This window comes from Mustela erminea, chromosome 1 (genome assembly GCF_009829155.1).
Source record: "Mustela erminea isolate mMusErm1 chromosome 1, mMusErm1.Pri, whole genome shotgun sequence".
NCBI classification, from domain to species: Eukaryota; Metazoa; Chordata; class Mammalia; order Carnivora; family Mustelidae; genus Mustela; species Mustela erminea.
The window spans coordinates 144,913,973-144,938,947 of record NC_045614.1 but is presented as its reverse complement, the minus strand read 5'-3'; the positions used below and the strand labels follow the sequence as shown (position 1 = coordinate 144,938,947).

General features: G+C 36.4%; 1 protein-coding gene across 4 annotated transcripts in view; it reads left to right on the top strand.

Moving 5' to 3' along the window:
* Positions 1 to 24,975, top strand: part of RNF13 (ring finger protein 13) — a 148,764-nt gene that overhangs the window by 24,533 nt on the left and 99,256 nt on the right. For 3 of the 4 annotated variants that reach the window (XM_032345690.1, XM_032345685.1, XM_032345694.1), the window contains exons 2-3: positions 1,752 to 1,881; positions 7,072 to 7,152. In XM_032345690.1, the coding sequence (XP_032201581.1) occupies positions 1,768 to 1,881; positions 7,072 to 7,152 (195 nt within the window). In that variant the 5' untranslated portion in view covers positions 1,752 to 1,767. Of the gene's footprint in view, positions 1 to 1,751; positions 1,882 to 7,071; positions 7,153 to 24,975 lie in introns of those variants that run through there. The other variant, XM_032345695.1, reaches the window with a different exon arrangement.

The window sequence follows — 24,975 nt, the reverse complement described above, 5'->3', positions numbered from 1 at the left end:
AATGAGCCGTTCTTATCGGGGCTGATGAGAACCCTCCTGAAATCTAGTTCTCAGATGCCCATGAAGGGCCAACCCTGCAAGCAGGTTTTTCTAAGGATAGCAGCCTCAGGCCTGCTATGTTAATTCTTCTCTGCACAGAGGTATATTTATATATTTTACCTAGGAAACTAATATCAACAAATCTATATTTAAAAAAAAACTTTATAGACTTAATTCACACACCATAGGAATTACCCATTTAAAGTGATCAGCATAATGATTTTTAAACAATTTTTTCAGAGAGCGAGCACAAGCAAGGGAGAGCAGTAGGCTGAGAGGGACAGAAGATGTGGGGCTCAATCCCAGCCCCCTGGGGTCATGACCTGATCCAAAGGCAGGCTTTAAACCGACGGAGCCACCCAGGTGTCCCAGCACAGTGATTTTTTATATATTTATGGAGTTGTGCAACCATCAGCACAACCTAAATTTGCATGACCCCAAAAAGAAACCCCATAACCATGGGCAGTCATTCCCCATTCCTAGCTGCCTATCACCCCTCCCTTGACTCCTACCTGCAGCCCCCAGGCAACCACTAATGTACTTTCTGTCTCTGTGGAATAGAGCTATACATTGAACATATTTTCAGCTTTATTTCTTCTTTGATCTTTAATGGCTTTGTAGGAAGGTAGTTCAAGAATTATTCAGAAGTATTTCTCTTTCAGTGTGTGTCAAAGAGTCACAGTTTGAGTCTGCATGGTATCCTCCAAATACAGAGCCTTATCAATAGTAATCATTATCAGAATTGGTATTACTTGAGTTGGTGGCATTTAATGAAATAATTCATTATAAATGTTCTTGTCTTTGCAAACTTTGTTCTGATCTTTTTTTTTTTTTAAAGATTTTATTTATTTACTTGACACACAGAGAGAGATCGCAAGTAGGCAGAGAGGCAGGCAGAGAGAGAGAGGGAAGCAGGCTCCCTGCTGAGCAGAGAGCCCAAATGTGGGGCTTGATCCCAGGACCCTGAGATCATGACCTGAGCTGAAGGCAGAGGCTTAACCCACTGAGCCACCCAGGCGCCCTGTTCTGATCTTTAAAAAAATATGTTATACCAATAGTTGAGGGCCTACCAAGAGAATTTTAATACTTATTACTTGGTTATTGTTTAGTCCTTAATGGGATCTTTTTGCTGCAGGATAAGGACTCATGTAGAAAATTGGATGAGGTTGGAAAATGTAACTGCACTATTGTCATTAGGATGTAGAGAGGGAAAAAAGTATATATTAAGAGGGAAAGGGCAACACATATTACTTTATAATACATGGCTATTTTTTTTTTTACATTCTCTGAAGTGGGTACAATATGCAAGAATAAATAAATTTACATGAGAAGTTAAGTTATATTCAAAGAAGTATAAAAATCCCTTAAAATTGTAAAAATTGTGAAGTGTTTTTAAGTCCTTATTTAGATTGAAATCTAGTTCCCTTCGTAACAGAGTTAGTAGACAAGCTGTACTACACCCTGAGCACTGTGGGAGGACATTTGTTCTGTGGTTAGAACACAGAACTTAGTCACCATGAGTTATGTAGTTGTTGACTAACTTTGGGTGTTTACCTAAATGTCCACATCTGTGTAAATTTGAAATAGGCCCAATTTTCATTTTAACCCATGTTTATAGTTAAGATATTTTTGGACATTAGGAATTAATATGTGAAATGACTTGTTTTCAAGGACAAAGTACCAGAGCTCATTGTTACTTACTTCTCTTCCAGGTGATTTTACAGCGAGATGTTGCTCTCCATAGGGATGCTCATGCTGTCAGCCACGCAAGTCTATACCATCTTGACTGTCCAGCTCTTTGCATTCTTAAACCTACTACCTGTAGAAGCAGACATTTTAGCAGTAAGTACAGTAAAATTTATTCATGTCTAAAAAACATCCTTCAGAGAAAAGCTTTTAAAAAGTCCTAAATGATATTTACCCATGAACATACAGGCCTGTACACATAGTTGTTACTTGAAAGTTTAGGACCTTACCCATCTTCGTATTGCTTAATATCTAATGTGAGATCTCACAAACAATAAGAACCTGATAAATGTTGCTCCTGTACACTCTCAGGAGTGCTCAAACACACATGGGTCTACGTGCTGTGTGTTTGTGTAGAATCTTACTGTTTTTGTCCTTGGTAATTAGCATAGCTCTAATGACCTTGATAATGATATTTTAAAAAAATTATATAAGATGCTTATAGAAAATTTCAAACTTGGATTAACATTAATGAGAAGGGAAGCACAACAGTCTTTTGAGAAAAATTTTTACAGGGGTGCCTGGGTGGCTCAGTAGGTTAAAGCCTCTTCCTTCAGCTCAGGTCATGATCCCAGGGTCCTGGGATTGAGCCCCACATCCGGCTGTCTGCTCAGCGGGGAGCCTGCTTTCTCCTCTCTCTCTCTCTGCCTGCCTCTCTGCCTACTTGTGATCTCTGTCAAGTGAATAAAATCTTAAAAAAAAGTTTTTATAGAAGATTATTCCACAGGGCACCTGGGTGGCTCAGTGGGTTAAAGTCTCTGCTTTCAGCTCAGGTCATGATCCCGGGGTCCTGGGATTGAGCCCCAAATCAGGATCTCTGCTCAGCAGGGAGCCTGCTTCCTCCTCTCTCTCTGCCTGCCTCTCTGCCTACTTGTGACCTCTCTCTCTCTCTCTGTGTCAAAAAAATAAAATATATCTTAAAAAAAAAAAAAAGATTATTCCTCAAAACTTTAGTGGTTCTTTCTAGATGGTCTTACTGTCCTCTACCCTGGGAAGTTTATATTTTCTGTGAAGCCAGAAAAGGAAGAATTGTGTGTGTGTGTGTGTGTGTGTGTGTGTGTGTGTGTATGTGTGTGTATGTGTATGTATGTATATCTGTACTCTAGGTACTATGCTAAAGATTTATTATTTTAAATTTCTGGGTACAAGTGATTTGCTTAATGACAGTAGGTCATTCTAGAAACAGAAGGGCTAGAATTGTTGTGATCAGAGCTTCACGTGGTCTTCAGCCTTGTCTCTGTATACTGTGGTTTTAGGGGAAATGTCTAGGATGATTGCAGAATTTGGGAGAGCCAGGCTGGTTTCTATATCCTAACTTTTGAATCATAGCAACTCTAATTCCTATAAACTTTCTCACCCTTGTTACCCTCTTTAGTAGGGAACTAGTTGATTTAGATTTTTTCTGGAATAGTCTAGATGGAGTAAAAGTAGAACCTTTAAGGACTAAGAGTCATTGACTTGCAAATTTTCCTCTAAATTGGTCCCCAAAGTCCTTGGAATATTCTTGGGATGACTTTTGAAATGAAGTAGAGGATTTATGGACTGATCAGGGAATGAAGTTTTCTGTGTGTCCCTTTTCTCCTTGGATTTCTTGCATATTCTCCCCTCCCCTTCCTCTCTTATTTGTAACATCTGGCACTCCTTGTTTTCCTTCTTTTCTTTTTACCTGAAGTGGATTGTTATTTTGAGGTTCAGCTTTGATGGGTTAAATAAGTTTCAGTGGCCTGCTCTGGGAACTTAAGCAGCTTTGTGATCCTAATCAAATTACTTAGCCACTCTAAGTACTTCAGTTTCTTTATTTGTAAACTGGTATGATGTGGTGATAATTAAGATGAACCGCTTAGAATAGTATCTAATAGTAAATGTTTTATCTTTTTTATCTTCATTATAATTATCGTTCTCCTCATCCTTCACCCACTACCTCTAGTAGTGTATGAAACTGCCTGAGGTGGTTTTTTTTTTTCTTTTTAATGTAGACACAAAATAAAAATATTAGGTATGGAAGTACAGTCAGTCTTTGCCAGCAGTGTTCCATGTGTTTTAGGCAAGTAAATGTGTGGAATATATGTTGATATCATCTAGGAAGGAACCATCTGCATCGGAGCTGCTTAAATGGGGGTCTTTATGTTGACACTAAAGGATAGAAGGCTGATGATGCCGAAATAGCTAGAGGAGAGTAGATTGTGAAGGCATGTAACTAGTAAAAAGGGGAACTAAATATCAAGGCAGAGGAACTTGATGTGGTAACACAAGCATTAAAAGGAAGTGAATCAAGAGCCAGAAAATGTTAGCTTTCCCTTTTAATTGAATAAAAGCATCCTGAAATTGAGTGTGTAGTATTGCACATTTAAATAAGTTGGGCATTAGGTTGGTCCATTTTGGACTGGTATTAGGATACTGCTTTTGAAAAGATAAAATTCAGATGCTTTTATTTTTGGCCGTTGAATTTTGTGGCCAATCTGTAAAATGAGGATGATAAAACAGTGTCCAACTTTATCGGGTGTTTGTAAAGATTAAATAAGTGAACACCTGTCTGGTGTATAGCGTGATAACATAAATGCTCAATAATTGTTAGCATTTGTTACATTCTAAATTAAATTAAACCTTCTGTTAAAGCTGCTATTGAAGGAGAAACTTGGTTAAGAAAAGACCTTTTCAAAAGAGGTAGATTAAAACTGTCATGTGGCAATAACTGGATGGGATTCCAGAAAGGAATACTTTTATTTTCCGCTTCAAGAATTTTAACAGTAAGCATTCTTTAATTTCATGAGCAGCAGTCCACTGTCTAATACTGAAAAGCACTTTTGTGCTAAAGATGTTTGTTTATCTTGTTCATGATAGGAATATTATTATTTTTCTTTTTTTTTTAAGATTTTATTTATTTAGTCATAACAAAGAGAGAGAAGGAAGACAGGGAGAGGGATAAGCCAGCTCCCCACTGAGTAAGGAGCCTGATGTGGGGCTCGATTCCAGGACCCTGAGATCAGGACCTGAGCCGAAGGCAGACACTTAACCACCTGAGGCACCCAGTTGCCCTGGAGTATCTTTTTCTTTTTAAACAATGTGATTTTAAGAGTCATTGTGAAACAATCTGTGTTTTGCTCTTAAGGAAAGATGAAGCAATTTCAAAATGGGTCTCACTCAGTAACAAAACTTATTCCAAGTCCCAGTGTTGCAAGTATTGTTGTTCAAGGTAGACATTTTATTTCTGAAATTTTAGCCAAAAAAGTGAGACTCCTCAGTAATAGGAAGTGATTAAAAAAAAAAAAATTCTTAGTACAGTTGTAGATTTTCCGTTTCCTGATTTTTAAAAGTACAATTTTTAAAAAAGTACTGCCTGCACACATTTGTGCTTTTCCTTTGGTCTGTGTTGATCTAGATCAGTTTCTTTATTTTACAGTAGTGTCTTTGGTCTTGGAACAATTAAGACTTTCTCAAGTTTAACACTTGAGTCAATTAGAGACAGGTGTTTTAATTAAGAGATTAAATGACACATCATGATAATAGATATAAAAAGCCCTTGGTGACTCTAAAGCACTTTGTAAACTATAGAGCACTCTCTAAGTATAAGTTATTGTTACAGTAGGAACATAGCCTGAATTACTGTTGGCTTCCAAGTATACTACCAGGTGATTATCCCAGAGGTAACAGAATAGTTAGGTTCAGTGACCAAATTCATATGCTTGAATCCCACATTGTATTGAATTAATTACAAACGTACAATGAGAAGTGCCATTAAAGAATGGCTGTGTTAAGACACTCAGGGTAATATTCAAGTGAAATGCCAGAACCATACCACCCAAATCCTGTATTACCCGGTTTGTCCAGTCTCTCTCAATTCTGCATCAGCTTTCTCTGGTCACAGTGTGGTTGCTGCGACATGAGTTGAGGGTGAGCAAGGGGAATTGGCAGGTGAAAGGTTTTCAGATCCAAAATTCGCTCTATTGGAGAGACTCAAGATATTTACGTCTTGAACATCTTGAGCACAGCTCTAGCTTGCTGTTAACCCCCAGAGCTATTTTTCTCCTTGTCTCTGGCAGATGACACTTGAATTTAGAATGGGTATCACCAGTGGGCGTTTGATTGAGGGATGACAAAGCTCTCAATGTGGATTTGTAACCTAATCCTTTGTGAATATTTAAAGTTTGGTTGATCTTTTGTACTATCCTTTTCTAGCTATACGTAATACTCTCGCTTTGTTCCATACATTTTACCTATCTGCAAAACGATGTGTTCTGTTGTTCTCTTTCGGCCTACTATTTGTGAAAAGCTATCTTCACTTCTAATACATTATGTAAGCTTTGTCTGTATTTCAGAAGTTACTTGTTTATTATGTTTGCTTAGTTTCATCTATCTTCCTTGTTTCTCTTTTCTGTATAGCAGATAGAACCTTCTTAAATTATACAGCACACTCACTTGTCAATTATCATTAGTATTATCTTCTACAATGACAGAGAACCCTTGCTTTGTTTGGCTTGTTTTGGTAGGAAACTGATAAATACTGTGGCATAGGAATCTATACCTATAAGGAAGGGGAAAGTTGATTGTGAATGCCTTCAGTTCTCTATATGGATATGTTTCATTGTGTTTCCTCCTTTCATTGTTCAGCTCTAGATGAAAATGTCCAGATTATATAGAAAAGATCATTTCTTAAAAATTATTTGATGCTTCTTCTTAGTCTGGGGAAAAGTCATCTTTTGTAGCTAGGGCCAGAAATTTTGTGTATCTCTTCTATTAAATAAGACCATTTAGAGAAAGTCAAATGGAACTCCTATTGGAAAATAATCTGTTTAGAAAATTCCTTGCTAGGGGTCTGGGTGGTTTAGTTGGTTAAGGGGCTGCCTTCAGCTCAGGTCATGATCCTGCAGCCCTGGGATCAAGTCCCAGATCAGTCTCCCAGCTCCATTGGGAGTCTGCTTCTCCCTCTGACCTTCCCCTCTCTCATGGTCTCACCCTCTCTCTCAAATAAATGAGATCTTAATAAAAAAAAATTCTTGCTAGGGAACTGTGGGAGAAACTCAGAAAGCAGTAAGTAGTTTAATGTTATAAGATTGCTGCTATTTAATAAGAATTTTGTGAAATCAGAATCTAAGCAGTTGTATATGTAGTAAATTGTATACATTCCTTGCCATTTTAGTAGATGTACATTTATAAAGTTGATTTAATTGTGTTAAGGTGTGATAGTGGATAAAATTTGTGGAAATGACAACTTAAATAATAAACATTTTGTTTTTAATGTTATGTGTAAATTGATTGTAACTTGATTATTTTTAATTTTATATTTAGTATAATTTTGAAAATGCATCTCAGACATTTGATGACCTTCCAGCAAGATTTGGTTATAGACTTCCAGCTGAAGGTTTAAAGGTAAGCAAATAGTAATATGCAGTAAAAGCACAAGGTATTTAGTAAGGTCATTTTTATTGCTCTTTGTTTAAAGAATGAAAATATTTCTTACCATTACCATAAGATCCACACATATTCATTTATAAGTGGTTCAGACTATTCAAAAGGTATAAAGAAGAAAATGAAAATCACCTTATGATTGTATCATTCTGAACAAGCCACTGTTAACATTTTGGTATGTATTTCAGACCTGTTTTCTAAGCTATGTACTGTGTGTTGGGGGTGTGTGTGTGTGTGTGTGTGTGTGTGTGTGTTTATAGATATGTGTATGCATGTATTATATTACGTAAGTGTTTACTTATATAATGAATTTATATTTTAACACTAAATAGAAACATGCTACTTGGTTTCCAGGCCTTATCACTTAATTCTCAATCTAGAACATCTTTTCATGGTATTAGAGAAGAATCTTTTTATTTGGAATGGCTGGCTGGTTTTGCAATATCATGAAATACTATGGATTTTTGAACATTTATTTGTTTAATTTTTCATGTGGATTTGTAGGTTGTCCAGTTTTTGCTTTTTTGAATAGTGCTACAGTGAGTGTCTCCTTTTTTGTGTAGTTGTCTATTTGCATAGGGTATATTTCCAAATTTAGAACAGTTTTGTATATGGAATACATGTTTAAAATTTTGTCATATATTCCAGGTTGCCCTTTGAATGTTTGGGACAATTTAGAATCCTACCAGTAGTGTCTGAGACTTTTTTCCCCACTCCCTCTTTAACACTAGATATTACCAAATTTTAGTGAATTGATAAACTCTAATGAGCTTGAACATCTTAGTTTTTTGCTGTTTGTGTTTGAACGTGTGTATATGTGAGAGTGAATTGCCTGTTAATGCTCTTTGCCCATTTTTATTTTATTTTCTTGAAAGTTTTTTTTTTTTTTTTTTAAATCTGAGGGAGAGTGTGTGTACACAAGCAGGGGTTGAGGGGTAGAGGGGTAAAGAGGGAGAAGGGAAGCTGAGTAGGGAGCCTGAAGAGGAGCTCGGTTTCAGGACTCTGGGATCATGACCTGTGCTGAAGGCAGACGCTTAACTGACTGAACCACCCAGGGGCCCCTCTCTGTCCATTTTTAAATTCAAATGTCTGTTCTTACTGATTTTTTTCTTTCTTTCTTTCTTTTTTTTTTTTAAAGATTTATTTATTTATTTGACAGAGAGAGAGATCACAAGTAGACAGAGAGGCAGGCAGAGAGAGAGGGTGAAGCAAGCTCCCCGCTGAGCAGAGAGCCTGATGTGGGCCCCAATCCCGGGACCCTGAGATCATGACCGGAGCTGAAGGTAGAAGCCTAACCCATTGAGCCACCCAGGCACCCTGTTTTTACTGATTTCTAAGATTTTACTGATTTCTTTTTATACTGGAAAAATTAATCTATTATTTGCTGTATCATATGTGTTTCAGGTCATTTTTTTCTGGTTTGTCCTTCATCTTTTAACTTTAAGGTTTCAGTAGTTTTGTTTATGTAGTTAGAAATTACTGTGCTTTCCTTCTACATCTGGGGTCATGGTTAGAATGTCCTTCCCCATTACAAGGTGAAGTTTTTATGTTATGTAAGTTAGAATATGAAATTGTGTGTATGTACCATAGAATATTTTCAGGTTGTTTTTTCTTAAAATTCCATAAAACTATTATTGTCATTTAGGATGGCAGACACCTTTGGGAGGGGCGTATCAGTTTTTAATTTTTTGAAGATTTTAAATTCTTAAATTCCCAGCATTGTAGGACTATCTTACATTATAAAAATATTTGAATGGAAAAGAAAAATACAGAGGAAAAAAGAAAAGCTTTCCATTACCCCTTCTTCATCTATACATGTCAATCCCACTTCTCTCTTCAGCATTAAATATCAGGGTGTTGTGTGATCTTATAGACCCTTCAGCTCTTTTTCTGAATATGTGGTGCTTTTTAGTTCATTAATTTACGAATTGAAAAAGTTCATAGGTGATTACCATTTGTATATATGAAAGGTTTCTTTATTTCTATAATAGAATCAATTCTAGCTAATTAACCCAGAAGGGGATTTATGAAGGGCTACAGATATCTAGAGTACTGAATTTCTTGTCCCATGAAGAATGGATCTCATAGGCAGAGGAGAGTGAGTAAAGCAATAGAAGTTTATTAAGCAAGGATATAGAAAAAGCTCTCAGGACTGAGAGGGATCCTGACAGGGTTGCCACTGGGGGCTTTTAGGGATGGTCTTTTCTAGAAAGCGAACCAGGGAACTTAAATCCTTTTAACATCTCTATTCATATCACCTTTGAGCAAGGGCTAGTGATAACAACTTCAGTGGCTTTACTTCCTTTTTAGGGTCTGGTAATTGTGTTGGTCACAGGAAGCTGTTATAACAAGACTCCACCTCTGACACCTAGTACAGGATGGTCTGGCTTGTTCCCTTTTCCCTGGTTTCCTTTTTACTTCCCATATTTTAAAATTTTGCTCTTCTGATCCCATGGCCCCCTATCTCTTCCTACCTAGCTCCGCCTGTCCCTTACTCAGTATCGTATCCTGGAGAAGCAGATTCCAAATTGTCAGGAACAAAACCCAGAACCTCCTTGTAGAAATGGCTTGATAAAGGATTGATGCAGCCACTGACCCCTAAAGCACATCACCTTTTCTCCCATCAGGAAGCCTCTGTGATCTTACTTAGCTCAAAACATTTTGCCTCGACTGCCACCCAAGCTAAAGAAATACTCTTTGCCAGACTGTTTTCTGAAATCTAACATCTTGATTTTTCTGACTGTAGACCCTATAACTACTAGCCAAATAGTTTAGTGAAATACTCGCTATGATGGAGGCTGGCTAATATAGTTTATAGTTTTTGTCGTTGTTATTTTTGTTGTTTTAGTCTGCTTTAGAATGGTGGAATTTGTAGTGTGGGAAAGGTGGGTCAGAAAATTTGGGGCACTATGAGTGACAGATACCCACTATGATGTTACTCTGTAATTTGACTCCCTGCACATCCCCACATTTAGCATTATGTCTTGCTCTTTCCACAGCTGCACCTATAGATCTAGCATGTTCCTAGTGAGCACTGCATTGTATTCTATAACGTGAAGGACCATAGTTTATTAGTCATTTTCCATTAACAGATATTTTTGTTTCTTATCCACAATTAAGTTATTTCTCTAGGGTAGAGGTTTAGAAGTGTAGTTGATAAGTCAGTGGGTTTGTACATTTAAAATTTTCACTGATACACTAAGTTACATTTCCAAAAGGCATACTGGAAAAATAAAACAAGACAAAATCAGAGAGGGAGACAAACTGTAAGAGACTCTTAATCCTAGAAAACAAACTGAGGGTTGCTGGAGGGGAGGGGGGTAGAGAGATAGGGTAACTGGGGAATGGACATTAGGGAGGGCATGTGATGTAATGAGCGCTGGGTATTATATAAGGCTGATAATTCACAGGCCTTTACCTCTGAAACCAATAATACGTTATATGTTAGTTAATTGAATTAAAATAATTTAAAAAAAGCCCAAAAGGCTGTACTGATTTTATTCCCATTAATGGCACATGAGAATACCCATTTTTCTACACCCTTTTCAACAATAAACCTCACCTATTTTCCAAAACCACATCATCAGGAGGATCAAACTTTTCTAGGTTTCTTATTTATATACTTTTAAGTAGTGACTTGATAAGAAGAGGAAATAATTGATGTGGATTTTATAGGTGAGGTTCGGTAGGGTCAGGTCTGGAGCCGATAACCAAGAACGAATTCTTGAGATGTCTTTGGTGCAGAATGGTGGTGGTTTTATTAAAGCATGGAGACAGAACCCATAGGCAGAAAGAGCTGTCCTGCACTGGAGTTGTAGGGGTGGCTGATTATATACTTGGGAGTTGGAGGAGGTAAGGAAAAGGGAGGTTTTCAAAAGAACTCTCATATGCCAAAGAGGACCTACAAGATACTGGAGGCATTGCTCTTGTCAAGTTAAGATTGTTTTTTTCCCCTCTAGCAAGGCGTTAAAATGAAGACCATTGGGAGTTTCCTGGAGGAGTGTTGTATTCTTTTTTTTGTTTTGTTTTTTTACTTTATTCATTTGAGAGCTAGAGAGAGTGCACAGGCAAGGGGAGAGGCAGAGGGAGAGGGAGAAGCATATTCCCTGCTGAGCTGGGAGCTCTATCCCAGGACCCGGAGATCATGACCCTCCTGAGGTGAAATCAGATGCTTAACCATCTGAGCCACCCAGGTGTCCCAGAACATTACTCTGCCTGTCTCAAGTATCTGTTGTTGGGCTGCAGGTTATAAAGACGTCCAATTTCATCCACATTTCCTGTAGGTTATTGATAAGAATGTTTTTCTTGTTAAAAAAAAAAAATTGTAAACTGAGGGAGACTTCGGTCCTGCAGGACCATAATCTCTATAACCATTTGTTTTTCCTTCCCTTAGCTTTAGGGCAACCATGAGTGGGTTGAGGAATGTCACATATATCCCATCAGGGGTGGAGGTGGGGATGGGGGTTGTAGGGTGTCAGCTTGTGCTTTGTCTTCAGCTTGCCTTCTGTTCCCGCATCATGATGATTGCTAAAAAATTGAAAGCCAGATTTATCTCTAAGGAAGCCTTAATCAGTAAGCCTAGCATCAGATTTCCTAAGTATAGCTACCAATGGCAAATCTTATTTTCAGCAAAATACCTTTTGGGCTAGATATATCATGATCATTGTATATGATATTTTTATAATATAGTACTTAGTGTATGTTATAGTACTAAGTTTATAGTACTTAGTGTATGTATAGTACTTAGTGTATTTTGGTGAGAAAACATAGAGGATGAAGGTCATAGGATGCAGATTTGTCCTTGACTGTATCATTCTTAAAGGTTCTAGATAATTTGTACCTTTTATGATATGTATCCTTATATATGATTTCTCCTGATCATTATTCTTAAACTAGCACTCTGTGTTATCACTAGTAAAATGTCCACAAACTAGACTTATTTGAACATTTACTAGTAACTTCTTCAGGATTCTTTCAGAAGAAGTGATTTTGTTTAATACAAAGGGTTGAGATTAGAAAACTTTTTTTTTCTCTAGTGAAGGAAAATGCAAATATTACAAGGAAATATGGTTGTTTGGATGCCTTATTTGTGATGCCTCCTTTGCTTTCTTTATAGGGAAGATGCTTAGTAGCAGCTACTATATTTTCCCCTCCCAAAACACTTGATAGTTTTGTGATATGAAGATGTCTTGGTAGGCTGAATGTACTTAGCTTCCTCACTCCTAGGAACTGTTAACTGTCGTAATATCACCTTCAGTTTGTAGACTAAAAAAAAATAGAGTAAATAGAGTAAATAAAAAATAATAGAGTTCTTTTTTCAAAGGATAGGAAATGGAACCATCAAAATAAGAGGTAGCACCACACTTTTTTATGTATAAAATAGGAATTCTAAAATCAAGTCATTTTTCAAATGCACAAAGGTATAAAAAGAACACATCTTCAGTGAATTTTGAGCTTTTAAAATCTTTTCCTGTTAATTTCAAAGTTAATGATTACTCATTCATTTCTTAACTTTATCAGGGAATAGAGCATTTCATTAGATGTGGAAAATAATGAATTATTTCATTATGACAATTTATTACTTGGAGAAGAAGTGTGGAGACAGGGACAGAGAGTTAGGGGGAGGAGGGCCTGAAGAAAAGCATGGAAAGTCTACACATAACCCTCCTATCTTATAGAGAATTCCCCAAATCCAACCTTGGTTCTTTTCTTCCACAGTTGGATAGTCTCCTCTATCATCCTTGGACCACCCACATTGTCCTAGCTAGTTTCCAACCACATTATAAGTCAGAGAAGGCTAAGGTATCTAATCTACTCAGCACACTCCCTGCACTTCCCTGTTTCATTACTGGGCATCTTTGTTGTTTGTTCACTGAATAGTTTTCATTAGATTTTCTTGCTGGCTTTCTTAATTTGATATGGAAAAAGTAATTCTTAATTTTTCTTCCCATGTAAAAATTTTTTTCCGATTATAAGCAATATATGCTCACCATAAAATTTAAGATGGTAAAGGACATGTATAAAGAAGAATATGAAAATCATACATAATTCTACAACGAAGAGATTATAGTGGTAGACTTGGGTATAACTATGAGTTTTTTATAGACCTATTTATGTTGTCATTTTATGTGTTTATGCTATTTTGCAGCTTCTTAAAATTTGGCAAGATCATGGCATATCCATTATGGATATTTTTTATGTAAACATATATGCATTCATGTCATCACAGTTTTTAAAATAATATTTGAATTATATAATAATGTAATCAGTTCTCTGTCTTTGGTTGTCATTGTGTTTAGGTTGCTTTCACTTATTAAAAATTATGAAATAGTTCAAACACAGAGTAAGGGAATAACAGAACATTCAATATACCTACTACCTGGATGTTCATATTTTGCCATTTTTTTAAGAAAGGAATAAAACATTACCAGTACCTTTGAAATATTTTTTCCTTCCAAATTCCATTCCCTTATCTTCCTCCTCATAGATAATCATTTTCCTGAAATTTAGATTTTTCTCATTTATTTTACAAAACATATTTTATCTTCTATATGAATCTATAAACATTGTACCTGCTTTTAAGTTGTTCTGGTTTTTAAACTTGCTTTTTTTTTTTTTCATGCAATACTGTATTCGAATTTTATCTGCATTGTTATATTGTCTGCATTCATTTTGCCTGTTGCATAATACTTCATTGTATGAATATATCACAATTTTTAAAAATTTTATTAATATGTAAGATGTCAGTTTCTTGCTATTATAGCTTAAAATTCTCTCCTTGTGTATATTACAATTAGATGTCACACTCAACAGATTAGTGAAAATAAAGAGTTAATAGCCAGCAGGGATATGAAAAATAGGTACTCTTATGTACTGCTGGTATATGAGTGTCTGACCACTCTGGAGAGTTTGATAATAATACCTTTCTTTTCTGAGTGATAATTTGCCATAATGAGATAATTCATTTTTTCTGCATTCCCTATATTTCTCTTTAATGAATTGTGATTGTCTTTGAAATTATCAGGAAAAACTAATTACCAGTATTAAAACTCTTATTACTTTATATTCTATTTTTATGTTTATCTGAGTGATCTGATCCCTTTTTGCCATTCGCCATTCTCTTTGAATACTTAATACTGAAATAATTTCTGTAGCTAGGATATAACCATTTTTACTAGTACTTTTAAGTTCTGAACCCCGTAATCAGATTGATAACCAGTTTGTATTCAACTTCAGTTAACCAGATTATGTCGACAGTGACTGAGTTATTATGACAAATTGCAAATGGCAAATGATGTGAATAGTGAATGAAGTTCTGTTTCTTTTTCAAAAAACAAAAAAAAAAAACAAACAAAACCAGTATGTTTTTGGCTTCATTACCAAAGAATTCCTTTTAGTTAGGATTCACTTTTGTTTGTAAAACTGAAGAATTTCTCTGCTGCCTCCCACGTTTTCACGGGTTTACTTTCTCTATTTGTTTCTGAACTCTTTTGCTATCCAAGATTTTGTTAGGAGTTTTGTAATTGCTTAACATGTTTAAAGCTCTTATGTTATCTGTCAAGTACTACAGAATATAAAATATGAATAAATATTCCTTACTGACTTGTGTTGATTTGTCAGTTTAGAAGGTAATCTTAGAGGGTAAGTATTTCTAATGTAAGCTCAATCACTTAGTTTCTCTAAGAGCAAAAGGAATTCTATCTTGTTGGATGTAGCAAATCCTACAAGTATACCATAGTCTGTTGAACTTTTGATTTTTTACTTGTTGGTTTAGTATTTAAAGTGACAGTGTTTGACTGGATTTTTTTTTTTAAGACAGTGGTGTGGTTATGATGGTCGTGTGGTGTGTAACATATTACTAAAAGGCATTGTCCACCAAAAGGCAGTCATTTTGTTTTTTAAATTGTCAAGATAGGATCTATGAAGTGAAGTATTATCTGTGTGTGCTGAATGGGAAACACATGACAGTTGTCCTTTCTTCGTATAGCTTCATAGAAAGTCAAAACCCTGACAAACAACTACTTTTGTGTTGAAATTCAAGGCAGTAATCTTTAAATTTTTAACAACTGTGTTGTTTTCAGGAATTAGACTTATTAATAGAAAAAGCAAAGGATTGTCAACCAGATCTGTTAGAATATCTCTTTAACTCTTTCAACATCAGTTTGAGTTAAAAGGGAATTCCTGATCTCTTTTCCAAGCTTTATCCTGGACACCATGATTTACTGCCCACCCCCCTTTTTAATGATAAGATCATTAGTAGGCTATTATGTCTACAGATTAGTTTGAAATAGTACACTTAGGAAGAAGGTATTTGTTAATTTACATATAAATGTGAAATTCTATTTGCAACCAAGTTAATCTGATTTTGATTATATAAAGAAAGGTATAGTAAATATTTAACAAGTTAAATTATATTTACATGGGACAGCCAGTATTCTAAAACCAAGAGGTGATCAGATGGGCTTTCGGAGTATATTTCCGTGTTACACAATGTGATCTAGGAAACAAAAGAGAAAAAGACAAATCCAGAAGAATCTCCATAGGATAAAACCACGTTTTCTTGTCTGCAAAAATAATACTAGTTACAGTGGACTGGAGCCTGTACGAAGAGGCTATCCCCTTCAAGAGCATTCCTGAAACATATGTTTCTAGATGACTCATATGAGGTAATACATATATATTCAACAGGTAATAGTTTTTTGGGTAAGAATTTAACAACATTAATAGTAAGAACAGGAATATTTAAGGTACAACCTGAAGTTATACTAAAAAATCATCTAATTCATTGACCAGCCTCATGTCCTCGTTTTTTTTTTTTTAAGTTTACTGTATTTTTTTTTTTAAGATTTTATTTACTTATTTGACAGAGAGAGAGAGATCACAAGTAGGCAGAGAGGCAGGCAGAGAGAGGGGGGAAGAAGGCTCCCTGCCGAGCAGAGAGCTCGATGTGGGGCTCGATCCCAGGACCCTGAGATCATGACCTGAGCTGAAGGCAGAGGCTCAACCCACTGAGCCACCCAGGTGCCCCTTGAGTTTACTGTATTTTTAAGTAATCTCTACACCCATTGAAGGGCTCAGTCTCATGACCCTGAAATCAAAGGTCGCCTTTGACTAAGGCCATCCAGCACCCCATGTTCTGTTAATAACAACTTTGTTGAGATATAATTCACACACCATGCAGTTCACTTATTTAAGGTGTATGTTTCAGTGGCTTTTAGTATATTTAGAGTTATGCAGTTATCATCACAATTTTAGAACCCCCAAAAGAAACCCCATGCCCATTAGCAGTCATTCTGCATTTCTCCCCAACCCCTCCAGTTCCAACTCTAGACAATTAATCATTTATAAATCGGATCATATAATATGTAGCCTTTTGTTTCTGTTTTCTTTCACTTAGCACTTCTTCAAGGTTCATCTATTTTACAACATATATCAGTACTTTGTTCCTTTTTATGGCAGCTAATCTTTTGTATGGGTATACCAGATTTTGTTTATCTCTATATCAGTTGATGGACATTTGGGCAATTTTTACTTTTTGGATATTATGGATAATTCTGCTATGAACATCAGTGTACACGTTTCTATGTCTTTGTTTTCATTTCTCTCTTTTAAGGATCCACCCATTTATTTTTAGAGAGATCAAGCACATGTGGGGAGAGGGGCAGAGGTAGAAGGAGAGAAGCAGATACCCTGCTAAGTGTGGAGCCTGTTGTGGGGCTTGATCCCATGACCCTGAGACCATGACCTGAGCCAAAAATCAAGAGTTGGATGGTGAACCAACTGAGCTGCCCAAGTGCCCCCTTTTTCTTTCTTGAGTATTTACTTAAGGGTAGAATTGTTGGGTTGTATGGTAACTCTTTAACCTTATAAGGAAACCCCAGATTGCTCCAAAGTGGGTGCACCATTTTCAGCTCCCACCAGCAGTGTGTGGAGTTTCCAAGTTCTCCATTTCTTTATCAAAACTTGATCTTAATCTTTTTCTTTTTAATAGACATTCTTGTGGGTGTGAAGTGCTATCTCATCGTGGTTTTGATTTGAATTTCCCTAATCATTAGTGATGTTGAGCATCTTTTCATGTGCTTATTGGCCAGTCATATATTTTCTTTGAAGAAATGTCTCTCAGATCTTATCTACTTGTCTGTCTATCTCTTTATTATTTTAGATGGCTAACATATGGTGCATATTGGTTTCTGGAGTAGAATTCAGTGATTCGTCATATACAACACCCAGTGTTCATCATAACAAGTGGCCTCCTTAATACCCTTCACTCATCTAGCCCATCTCTCACCTACCTCCTTCCATTAAGGAGGAGAATAAACCTCCATGTTTATTCTCTATTGGTAAGAGTCTCTTATGGCTAGTTTCCCTCTGTCCTTTTTTCCCCCTTCCCATATGTTCATCTCTTTTCTTTCTTAAATTTTACATATGAGAGAGATCATGTAGAATTTTTCTTTCTCTGACTGACTTATTTCACTTAGTGTAATACTCTATAGCTCTATCCACGTCATTGCAAATGGCAAGATCTCATTCTTTTTTATGACTGAGTAATATTCCATTGTAGATTTATACCACATCTTCTTTACCCATTCATCAGTTGTTGTACAGTTGGTTTCTCTCCATGGTTTGGCTATTGTTGGTAATGCTGCTATAGATCGGGTTGCATGTATCCCTTGGATTCTGTATTTTTGTATCCTTTGGGTAAATACATAGTAGCACAATTGCTGGATCATAGAGTAGTTCTAAATTAACATTTTGAGGATACTGTTCTCCAGAGTGGCTGCACCAGTTCCCATTCCCATCAACAGTGTAAGAGGGTTCTCCTTTCTTTGCATCCTCACCAACATCTCTTATTTCCTGACCTGTTAATTTTAGCCATCCTGACAGTGATGAGGTAGCCTCTCATTGTGGTTTCGATTTGTGTTTCCCTAATGATGAGTGATGTTGAGCATCTTTTCATGTGTTTGTTGGCTATCTGGATTTTTTTTTTTTGAAAGCGTCTAATCATGTCTTCTGCTCATTTCTTTTTTTTTTTTTTTTTTTTATTTATTTGACACACAGAGAGAGTGTGTCAAGGCCCAATGTGGGCCTTGATCCCAGGACTCTGAGATCATGACTTGAGCCAAAGGCAAAGGCCTAACCCACTGAACCACCCAGGCACCCATATCTTCTGCCCATTTTTTAACTGGGCTATTTGTTTTGTTTTGGGGTTTTGAGTTTGGTAAGTTCTATATAGATTTTGGATACTGACCCTTTATCAGATATGTTGTTTACAAATATCTTCTCCCATTCCTTAGGCTTTTAGTTTTGTTGATTTTCTTTGCTGTGAAGAAGCTTTTTATCTTTATGAAATCCCAGTAGTTCATTTTTGCTTTTATTTCCCATGCTTCAGGAGATGTATCTAGTAAGAAGTTGCTATGACTGAAGTCAGAGGGAATACTGCCTGTGTTCTCCTCTGAGAATTTGATGGTTTTCTGTCTCACATTCAGATCTTTCATTCGTTTGGATTCATTTTTTTGTGTGTGTATGGTTTACGAAAGTGGTCCTGTTTCATTTTTTTGCATGATGCTGTCCAGTTTTCCCAACACCATTTGTTGAAGAGACTGTCTTTTTTTTTCATTGGATAATCTTTCCTGATTTGTCAAAGATTGGTTGACCATATAATTGTGGGTCCATTTGTGGGTTTTTTATTCTTTTCCATTGATCTGTGTGCTTGTTTTGTGCCAGTTCCATACTGTCTTTATCACTACAACTTTGTAATATAGCTTGTATTCTGGAATTGTGATGCTTCCAGTTTTGTTTTTCTTTTTCAGAATTGCTTTGACTATTCAGGTCAAATGATTTTGTGCTTCTGTACAAATTTTAGGATTGTTTGTTCTAGCTCTGTGAAAAATGCTAGTGGTATTTTGATGGGGATTGCATAAAATGTGTGGATTGCTTTGGGTAGTATAGGCATTTTAATAATATTTGTTCTTCCAGCCCATGAGCATGGAATGCTTTTCCATTTCTTTGTGTCCTCTTTAATTTCTTTCATAAGTGTTTACAGAGTGTAGATCTACAGTTTACAGAGTGTAGATCTTTCACTTCTTTCATTATATTTAGTCCTAGGTATCTTACTATTTTTGATACAATCACAAATGGGATCAATTCCTTGATTTATTTTTCTGCAGTTTCATTATTGTTGTATAGAAATGCAACAGGTTTCTGCACATTGATTTTATATTCTGTGACTGCTGAATTCATGTATGAGTTTTAGCAATTTTTGGGGGGAGTCTTTTGGGTTTTCTACATAGAGTATCATGTTGTCTGCAAAATAATGAAAGTTTGACTTCTTCCTTGCCAATTTGGATGTCTTTTATTTCTTTTTGTTCTCTGCTGAGGCTAAGACTACCAATACTATGTTAAATAGTAATGGTAAGAAGACATCCTTGTGGATTTTCTGCTTAGATGATCTGTCCATTGCTATAAGTGGAGTGTTAAAGTCCTCTGCTATTATGGTATTATCATCAATGAGTTTCCTTATGTTTGTTATTAATTGATTTATATATCTTGGTGCTATCACCAAGTGATATAAATTGATTTATATATCTTGGTGCTATATATCCCTATTTCAGGGATAGATACTTAAAATTATTAGATCTTCTTTTAAAAATTTTTTAATTTTTCTTGGGGCACCTGGGTGGCTCAGTGGGTTGGAGCCTCTGCCTTCGGCTCGGGTGGTGATCCCAGGGTTCTAGGATTGAACCCCACATCAGGCTCTGTGCTCGGCGGGAGCCTGCTTTACCCCCTCTCTCTGCCTGCCTCTCTGCCTGCTTGTGATCTCTGCCTGTCAAATAAATAAATAAAATCTTTAAAAAATAAATAAATTTTTGGGGCGCCTGGGTGGCTCAGTGGGTTAAGCCACTGCCTTCGGCTCAGGTCATGATCTCAGGGTCCTGGGATCGAGTCCCGCGTCGGGCTCTCTGCTCAGCGGGGAGCCTGCTTCCTCCTCTCTCTCTCTGCCTGCCTCTCTGCCTACTTGTGATCTCTCTCTCTGTCTGTCAAATAAATAAATAAAAATCTTTAAAAAAAAAAATAAATTTTTTTTATTTTTCTAAAAAAGATTTTATTTATTAGCAGGCATGCATGAGCAGTGGGGAGGGGCAGAAGGAAACTCCTGGCTGAGCAGGGAGCCCGATGTGGGGCTTCATCCCAGGACCCTGAGATCATGACCTGAGCCAAAGGCAGATGCCTAACCAACTGAGCCACCCAGGTGCCCAATTGTTAGATCTTCTTGATGGATAGATCCCTTAATTATGATATAATGCCCTTCTTTGTCTCTTGTTATAATCTTTGTTTTAAAATCTTGCTAGTCTATTACAAGTATGGCTACTCTGGCTTTCTTTTGACATCCGTTATCATGATAGGTAGTTTTTCATCCCCTTACTTTCAATATGCAGCATCTTCTGTGTTTAGGTCTAAAATGAATCTCTTGTAGGCAGCACAGCATATAGATGGATCTTATTTTTTATCCATTCTGATACCCTTTGTCTTTTGATAGAAGCATTTAGTCCATTTATATTCAGAGTGATTATTGAGAGAGATGGGTTTAGGGCCATTGTGTACCTAGAGTTAGTGTTTCTGGTGATTTTTCTCTGGCCCTTTCTAGTCTTTGTTGCTTTTAGTCTTTTTTTCTCCCCTTGAAGAATTTCCCTTAAACTGTCTTGCAGGGCTGGTTTAGTGGTCACAAACTCCTTTTGTTTTTGTTTGTCCAGAAAACTCTTTATCTCTCCTTCTGTTCTGAATTACTGCCTTGCTGGATAAAGAATTTTTGGCTGAGGGAAAAAAAGGGCGGGGGGGAGGCTCCTGGATGGCTCATTCACTTGGTTAAGCGACTGCCTTTGGCTCAGGTCATGATCCTGGAGTCCCAGGATCAAGTCCTGCATCAGGCTCCCTGCTCTTCAGGGAGTCTGCTTCTCCTTCTGATCCTCCCACTTCTCATGCTCTCTCTCTCAAAGAAAAAAACAATCTTAAAAAAAAAAAAAAATTCTTGGCTGCATGTTTCTCCCATTCATCATGTTGAACATTTTTTTTCCACTCCTTTCCGGCCTGCCAATTCTCTGTGGACAGATTTGCTGCAGACCTGATCTGTCTTCCCTTGTAGGTTAAGTACCTTTTCTCCTTGCTGCTTTCAGGATTCTTTCCTTCCTGGTTATTCTGTGAATTTGACTATGCTATGCCTTTGCCATGGCTGGCTTTTGTTGAGTTTAACTGGAGTTCTCTGTGCTTCTTGGATTTGATGTCTGTGTCCTTCCCCAGATTAGGGAAGTTTTCAGCTATAATTTGTCCAAATAAATCTTCTGCCCCTTTATCTCTGTCTTTATCTTCAGAGACTCATATGATTTGCGTGTTATTACATTTTACTAAGTCACTGAGTTCTTGAAGTCTGCCTTCACAGTCCATTACTTTTCTTTTCTTCTTCTTTTTAGCTTCATTATTTTCTGTAGTTTTATCTTCTGTATCACTGATTTGCTCCTCTCTTTCATCCATCCTCCTTTTTGTGGTCTCCATTTGTTTTAGCATCTTGGTTATAGTATTTTTAATTTTGGCCTGACTAGATTTTAGTGCTTGTAGTAAGGGATTAGCTAGTGTCTTCTATGCTTTTTCAAGCCCAGCTAATATTCTTATAAATGTTGTTTTAAATTCTGGTTCAGACATCTTACCTATATCTGTATTGATTAAATCCCTGGACCTGAGTTCTACCTTATGTTCTTTCCTTTGGAGTGAATTTCTCAGTCTTGTTGTTTTGTCCAGAAAAGAAATGAAGAAAGAGAAAAAAGAACAACAAACAAAAACAAAGCACAAAACAAAGAAAAAAAAAAAATATAAAACAAGATAACCAAAAACCTCCCCTAAATCCTGGGTGTGTTTTGGTCTGCTTGTTAAAAGAATCTAGATCACAAAATAAAAAATAAAATAAAATGAAAGTAGACAAAAATAAAAAATATATCTGAAAATTATATATATAAAAATTTTAAAAAGTTAAAGGAATTGGAAAATAGAAGAACAGTGAAACAATAATAAAAATAAAAAATAAAGAATAAAAGTAAAAAAGGAACTTGATTCTATTTCCCCTAGAGCTGAGCTTTGCAGTACTCAGTGCTTAATAAACTTGGTGTATGCTAGTTGTTTGTGCTGGTCTTCTGGGGAGAGGTCGGCCACACTGATTCTCAGGCTGTCTTATTTCAGAGCAAATGCATCTCCAGTGCTCAGGTGGGCGGGGTTTGGTGTATGTGGCTTGGCCTCCACTAGGTGGGGCTGTTTTGCTCCCTGATGACTTTTAGTTTTCATGCGCAGGATAAAAATGGCTGTGTCCAGCTCTCTAACCAGGGAACTGAACATTTGCCCCTACTCTTTAGGGAACCCTCACAGGAAAGCAATCATTGTTTCTCCCACTTTCCATCTGAACCCTGTATTTACCCTGCCCTAGTGCAACCTTTTTAGCTCAGGTATGTGACTAAGTTTCAAAACTGCAAATTTCAGGGATGCCGGAGGGGCAGACCTGCCCTGTTCCTCCAGGGCAGGGTCTTGTGCTTGTAGTCGATCCCAGGAAGGTAGTTGCATGACCAGCGGCGGTATGTGGTTTATGGCAAAAAGCCCTCACCAGGATCTGCTGCTCTCTGCCGGCTTCCTGGCTCCGATTACTGGAAGTAACAGTGCGGCAACTTGGTGCCCCTTCCTGCAAACCAGAGATCCTCAGACCACCTTGTCACTCCTCGATTCTGCCCCTCTTTGTCATCTGAGCACCTTTACTCCAGGCATGTCCCCCACAGTAACAAACTTAAAAGTTTAGATTTTTGCACTCTGCCCTTTCTTATACTCTGTGATAGCTTTAGTAAGCAGGCTCCTTCCTTGTTGTGGCATCTATAACTGTCTTCTCCAAGCGAACTTCCACCCCTCCTACCTTCCAAAAGGTGGCTGCTTTTCTGCTTGAGGAGTTGGAGTTTTTGTTCTCTTAGAACTCCATTTGACTTTTTGGGCGTTCAGAATAATTGGTAACTATCTGTGTTCCAGGGATGAGACAAGCCCAGGGTCCTCCTACTCTTCTGCCATCTTAACTCCGCCTTTGGTCATTTTAAAATTAGAGTCTATGAATTTTTATTATTGAGTTATAAGATTTCTTTATGTATTTGGATAAAAGCCCCTTGTCAGATATATGATTTGTAAATACTTCTTCCCATTCTTGGCCTTTTCTTTTCATTTTTTGGATGATGCTCTGTGAAGTGCAAAAGGTTTTAATTTTGATTAAGTCCAGTTAATCTATAGTTTCTCCTTTTGTGTATGCTTTCTGTATCATATATAAGAAATCAATGCCTAATCCACAGTCATGAAAATTTATGTGTTCTAGGATTATTTTGATTTAGTTCTCAGATTTAGGTCTTTATTTTGAGTTAATTTTTCTATTTAATGTGAGGTAGAGGTTCAATACAATTCTTTTGCCTATGGATAATCCAGTTTTCTCACAACCAGTTGCTGAAAAGCTATTCTTTCTTCACTATGTTGTCATGGCACCGTTGTTTAAAAAAAAAAAAAAAAGTCAACCATAAATATGAAAGTTTATTTCTAGAATTTATTATTCTGCTCCATTGATTTATCTGTACACCAGCACCATACTGTTTGGATTACTATAGCTGTATAGTAACTTGTAAAAATGGAAGTGTGTGTCCTCCAATTTTGTTTTTCTCTTCTAGATTATTTTGGCTGTTTTGGATACCTTGGATTTCCATTTAAACTTTAGGATCACCTTGTTGATTTCTGCAAAAAAAAAAAAATAAAAATAAAAGTAAACAAAAAAATCCAGCTAGGGTTTTATATAGATTGCATCAAAATTGTAAATTAATTTAGGGAGTATTACCCTCTTTACACTATTAAATCTTCTTATCTATGAAAATAGACCATCTTTCCATTTATTTAGGAGTTCTTTAATTTCTTTTAACAAAGTGTCGTAGCCTTTACTGTACAAGTCTTACACTTTTATGAAACTTATTCCTGCTTTTGATACTATTGTATCAAAAGATTGTATTGTTTTCCCAGTTTGCTAGTCAGATAGCTCATTGGAAGCATTATAGAAATAGTTGATTTTTGTACATTAATCTTATATCATGCAATTTTGCTGAACTTTTTTATTCTAATTTTTTTTAGTGGGTTCCTTAGGGTTTTCTGTATACAATTGACCTTTGAACAATGTGCGTTTAGAGGCATTGACCCCCACATGGTCAAAAAACTATGTATAACTTTTGACTCTCCAAAAACTTAATTACTGATACTGTTGACCCGAAAAGCCTCAGTGATATAAACAGTTTATCAACACATATTTTGTATGTTATATGCATTACATTCATATACATATGTATACATACATATACATAAAATATACATACACACATATACATGAACATACATACACATACATATACATACATATACATAAAAATATATGCAGTAAATATTTAACACAATACACATTAAAGTAAGATAAGGAATAGAAAATGTTATTAGGAAAAATTCTAAGGAAGGGAAAATATGTTTATAGTACCATACTGTATCCAAAAAAAAATTCATGTGTAAGTGGCCTGTGCAGTTCAAGCCCGTGTTGTTCAAGGGTCAGCTGTATAAACTCATGTCCTCTGCAGATCAAATAGAGACAGTATTAATTCTTCCTTTCCAATTTGAATGTTTTTTATCTTTCCTCTTTTTTCCTTCCTTTCTTTTCCCTTTTTACCTCCTTCTTCTTCTTCTTCTTCTTCT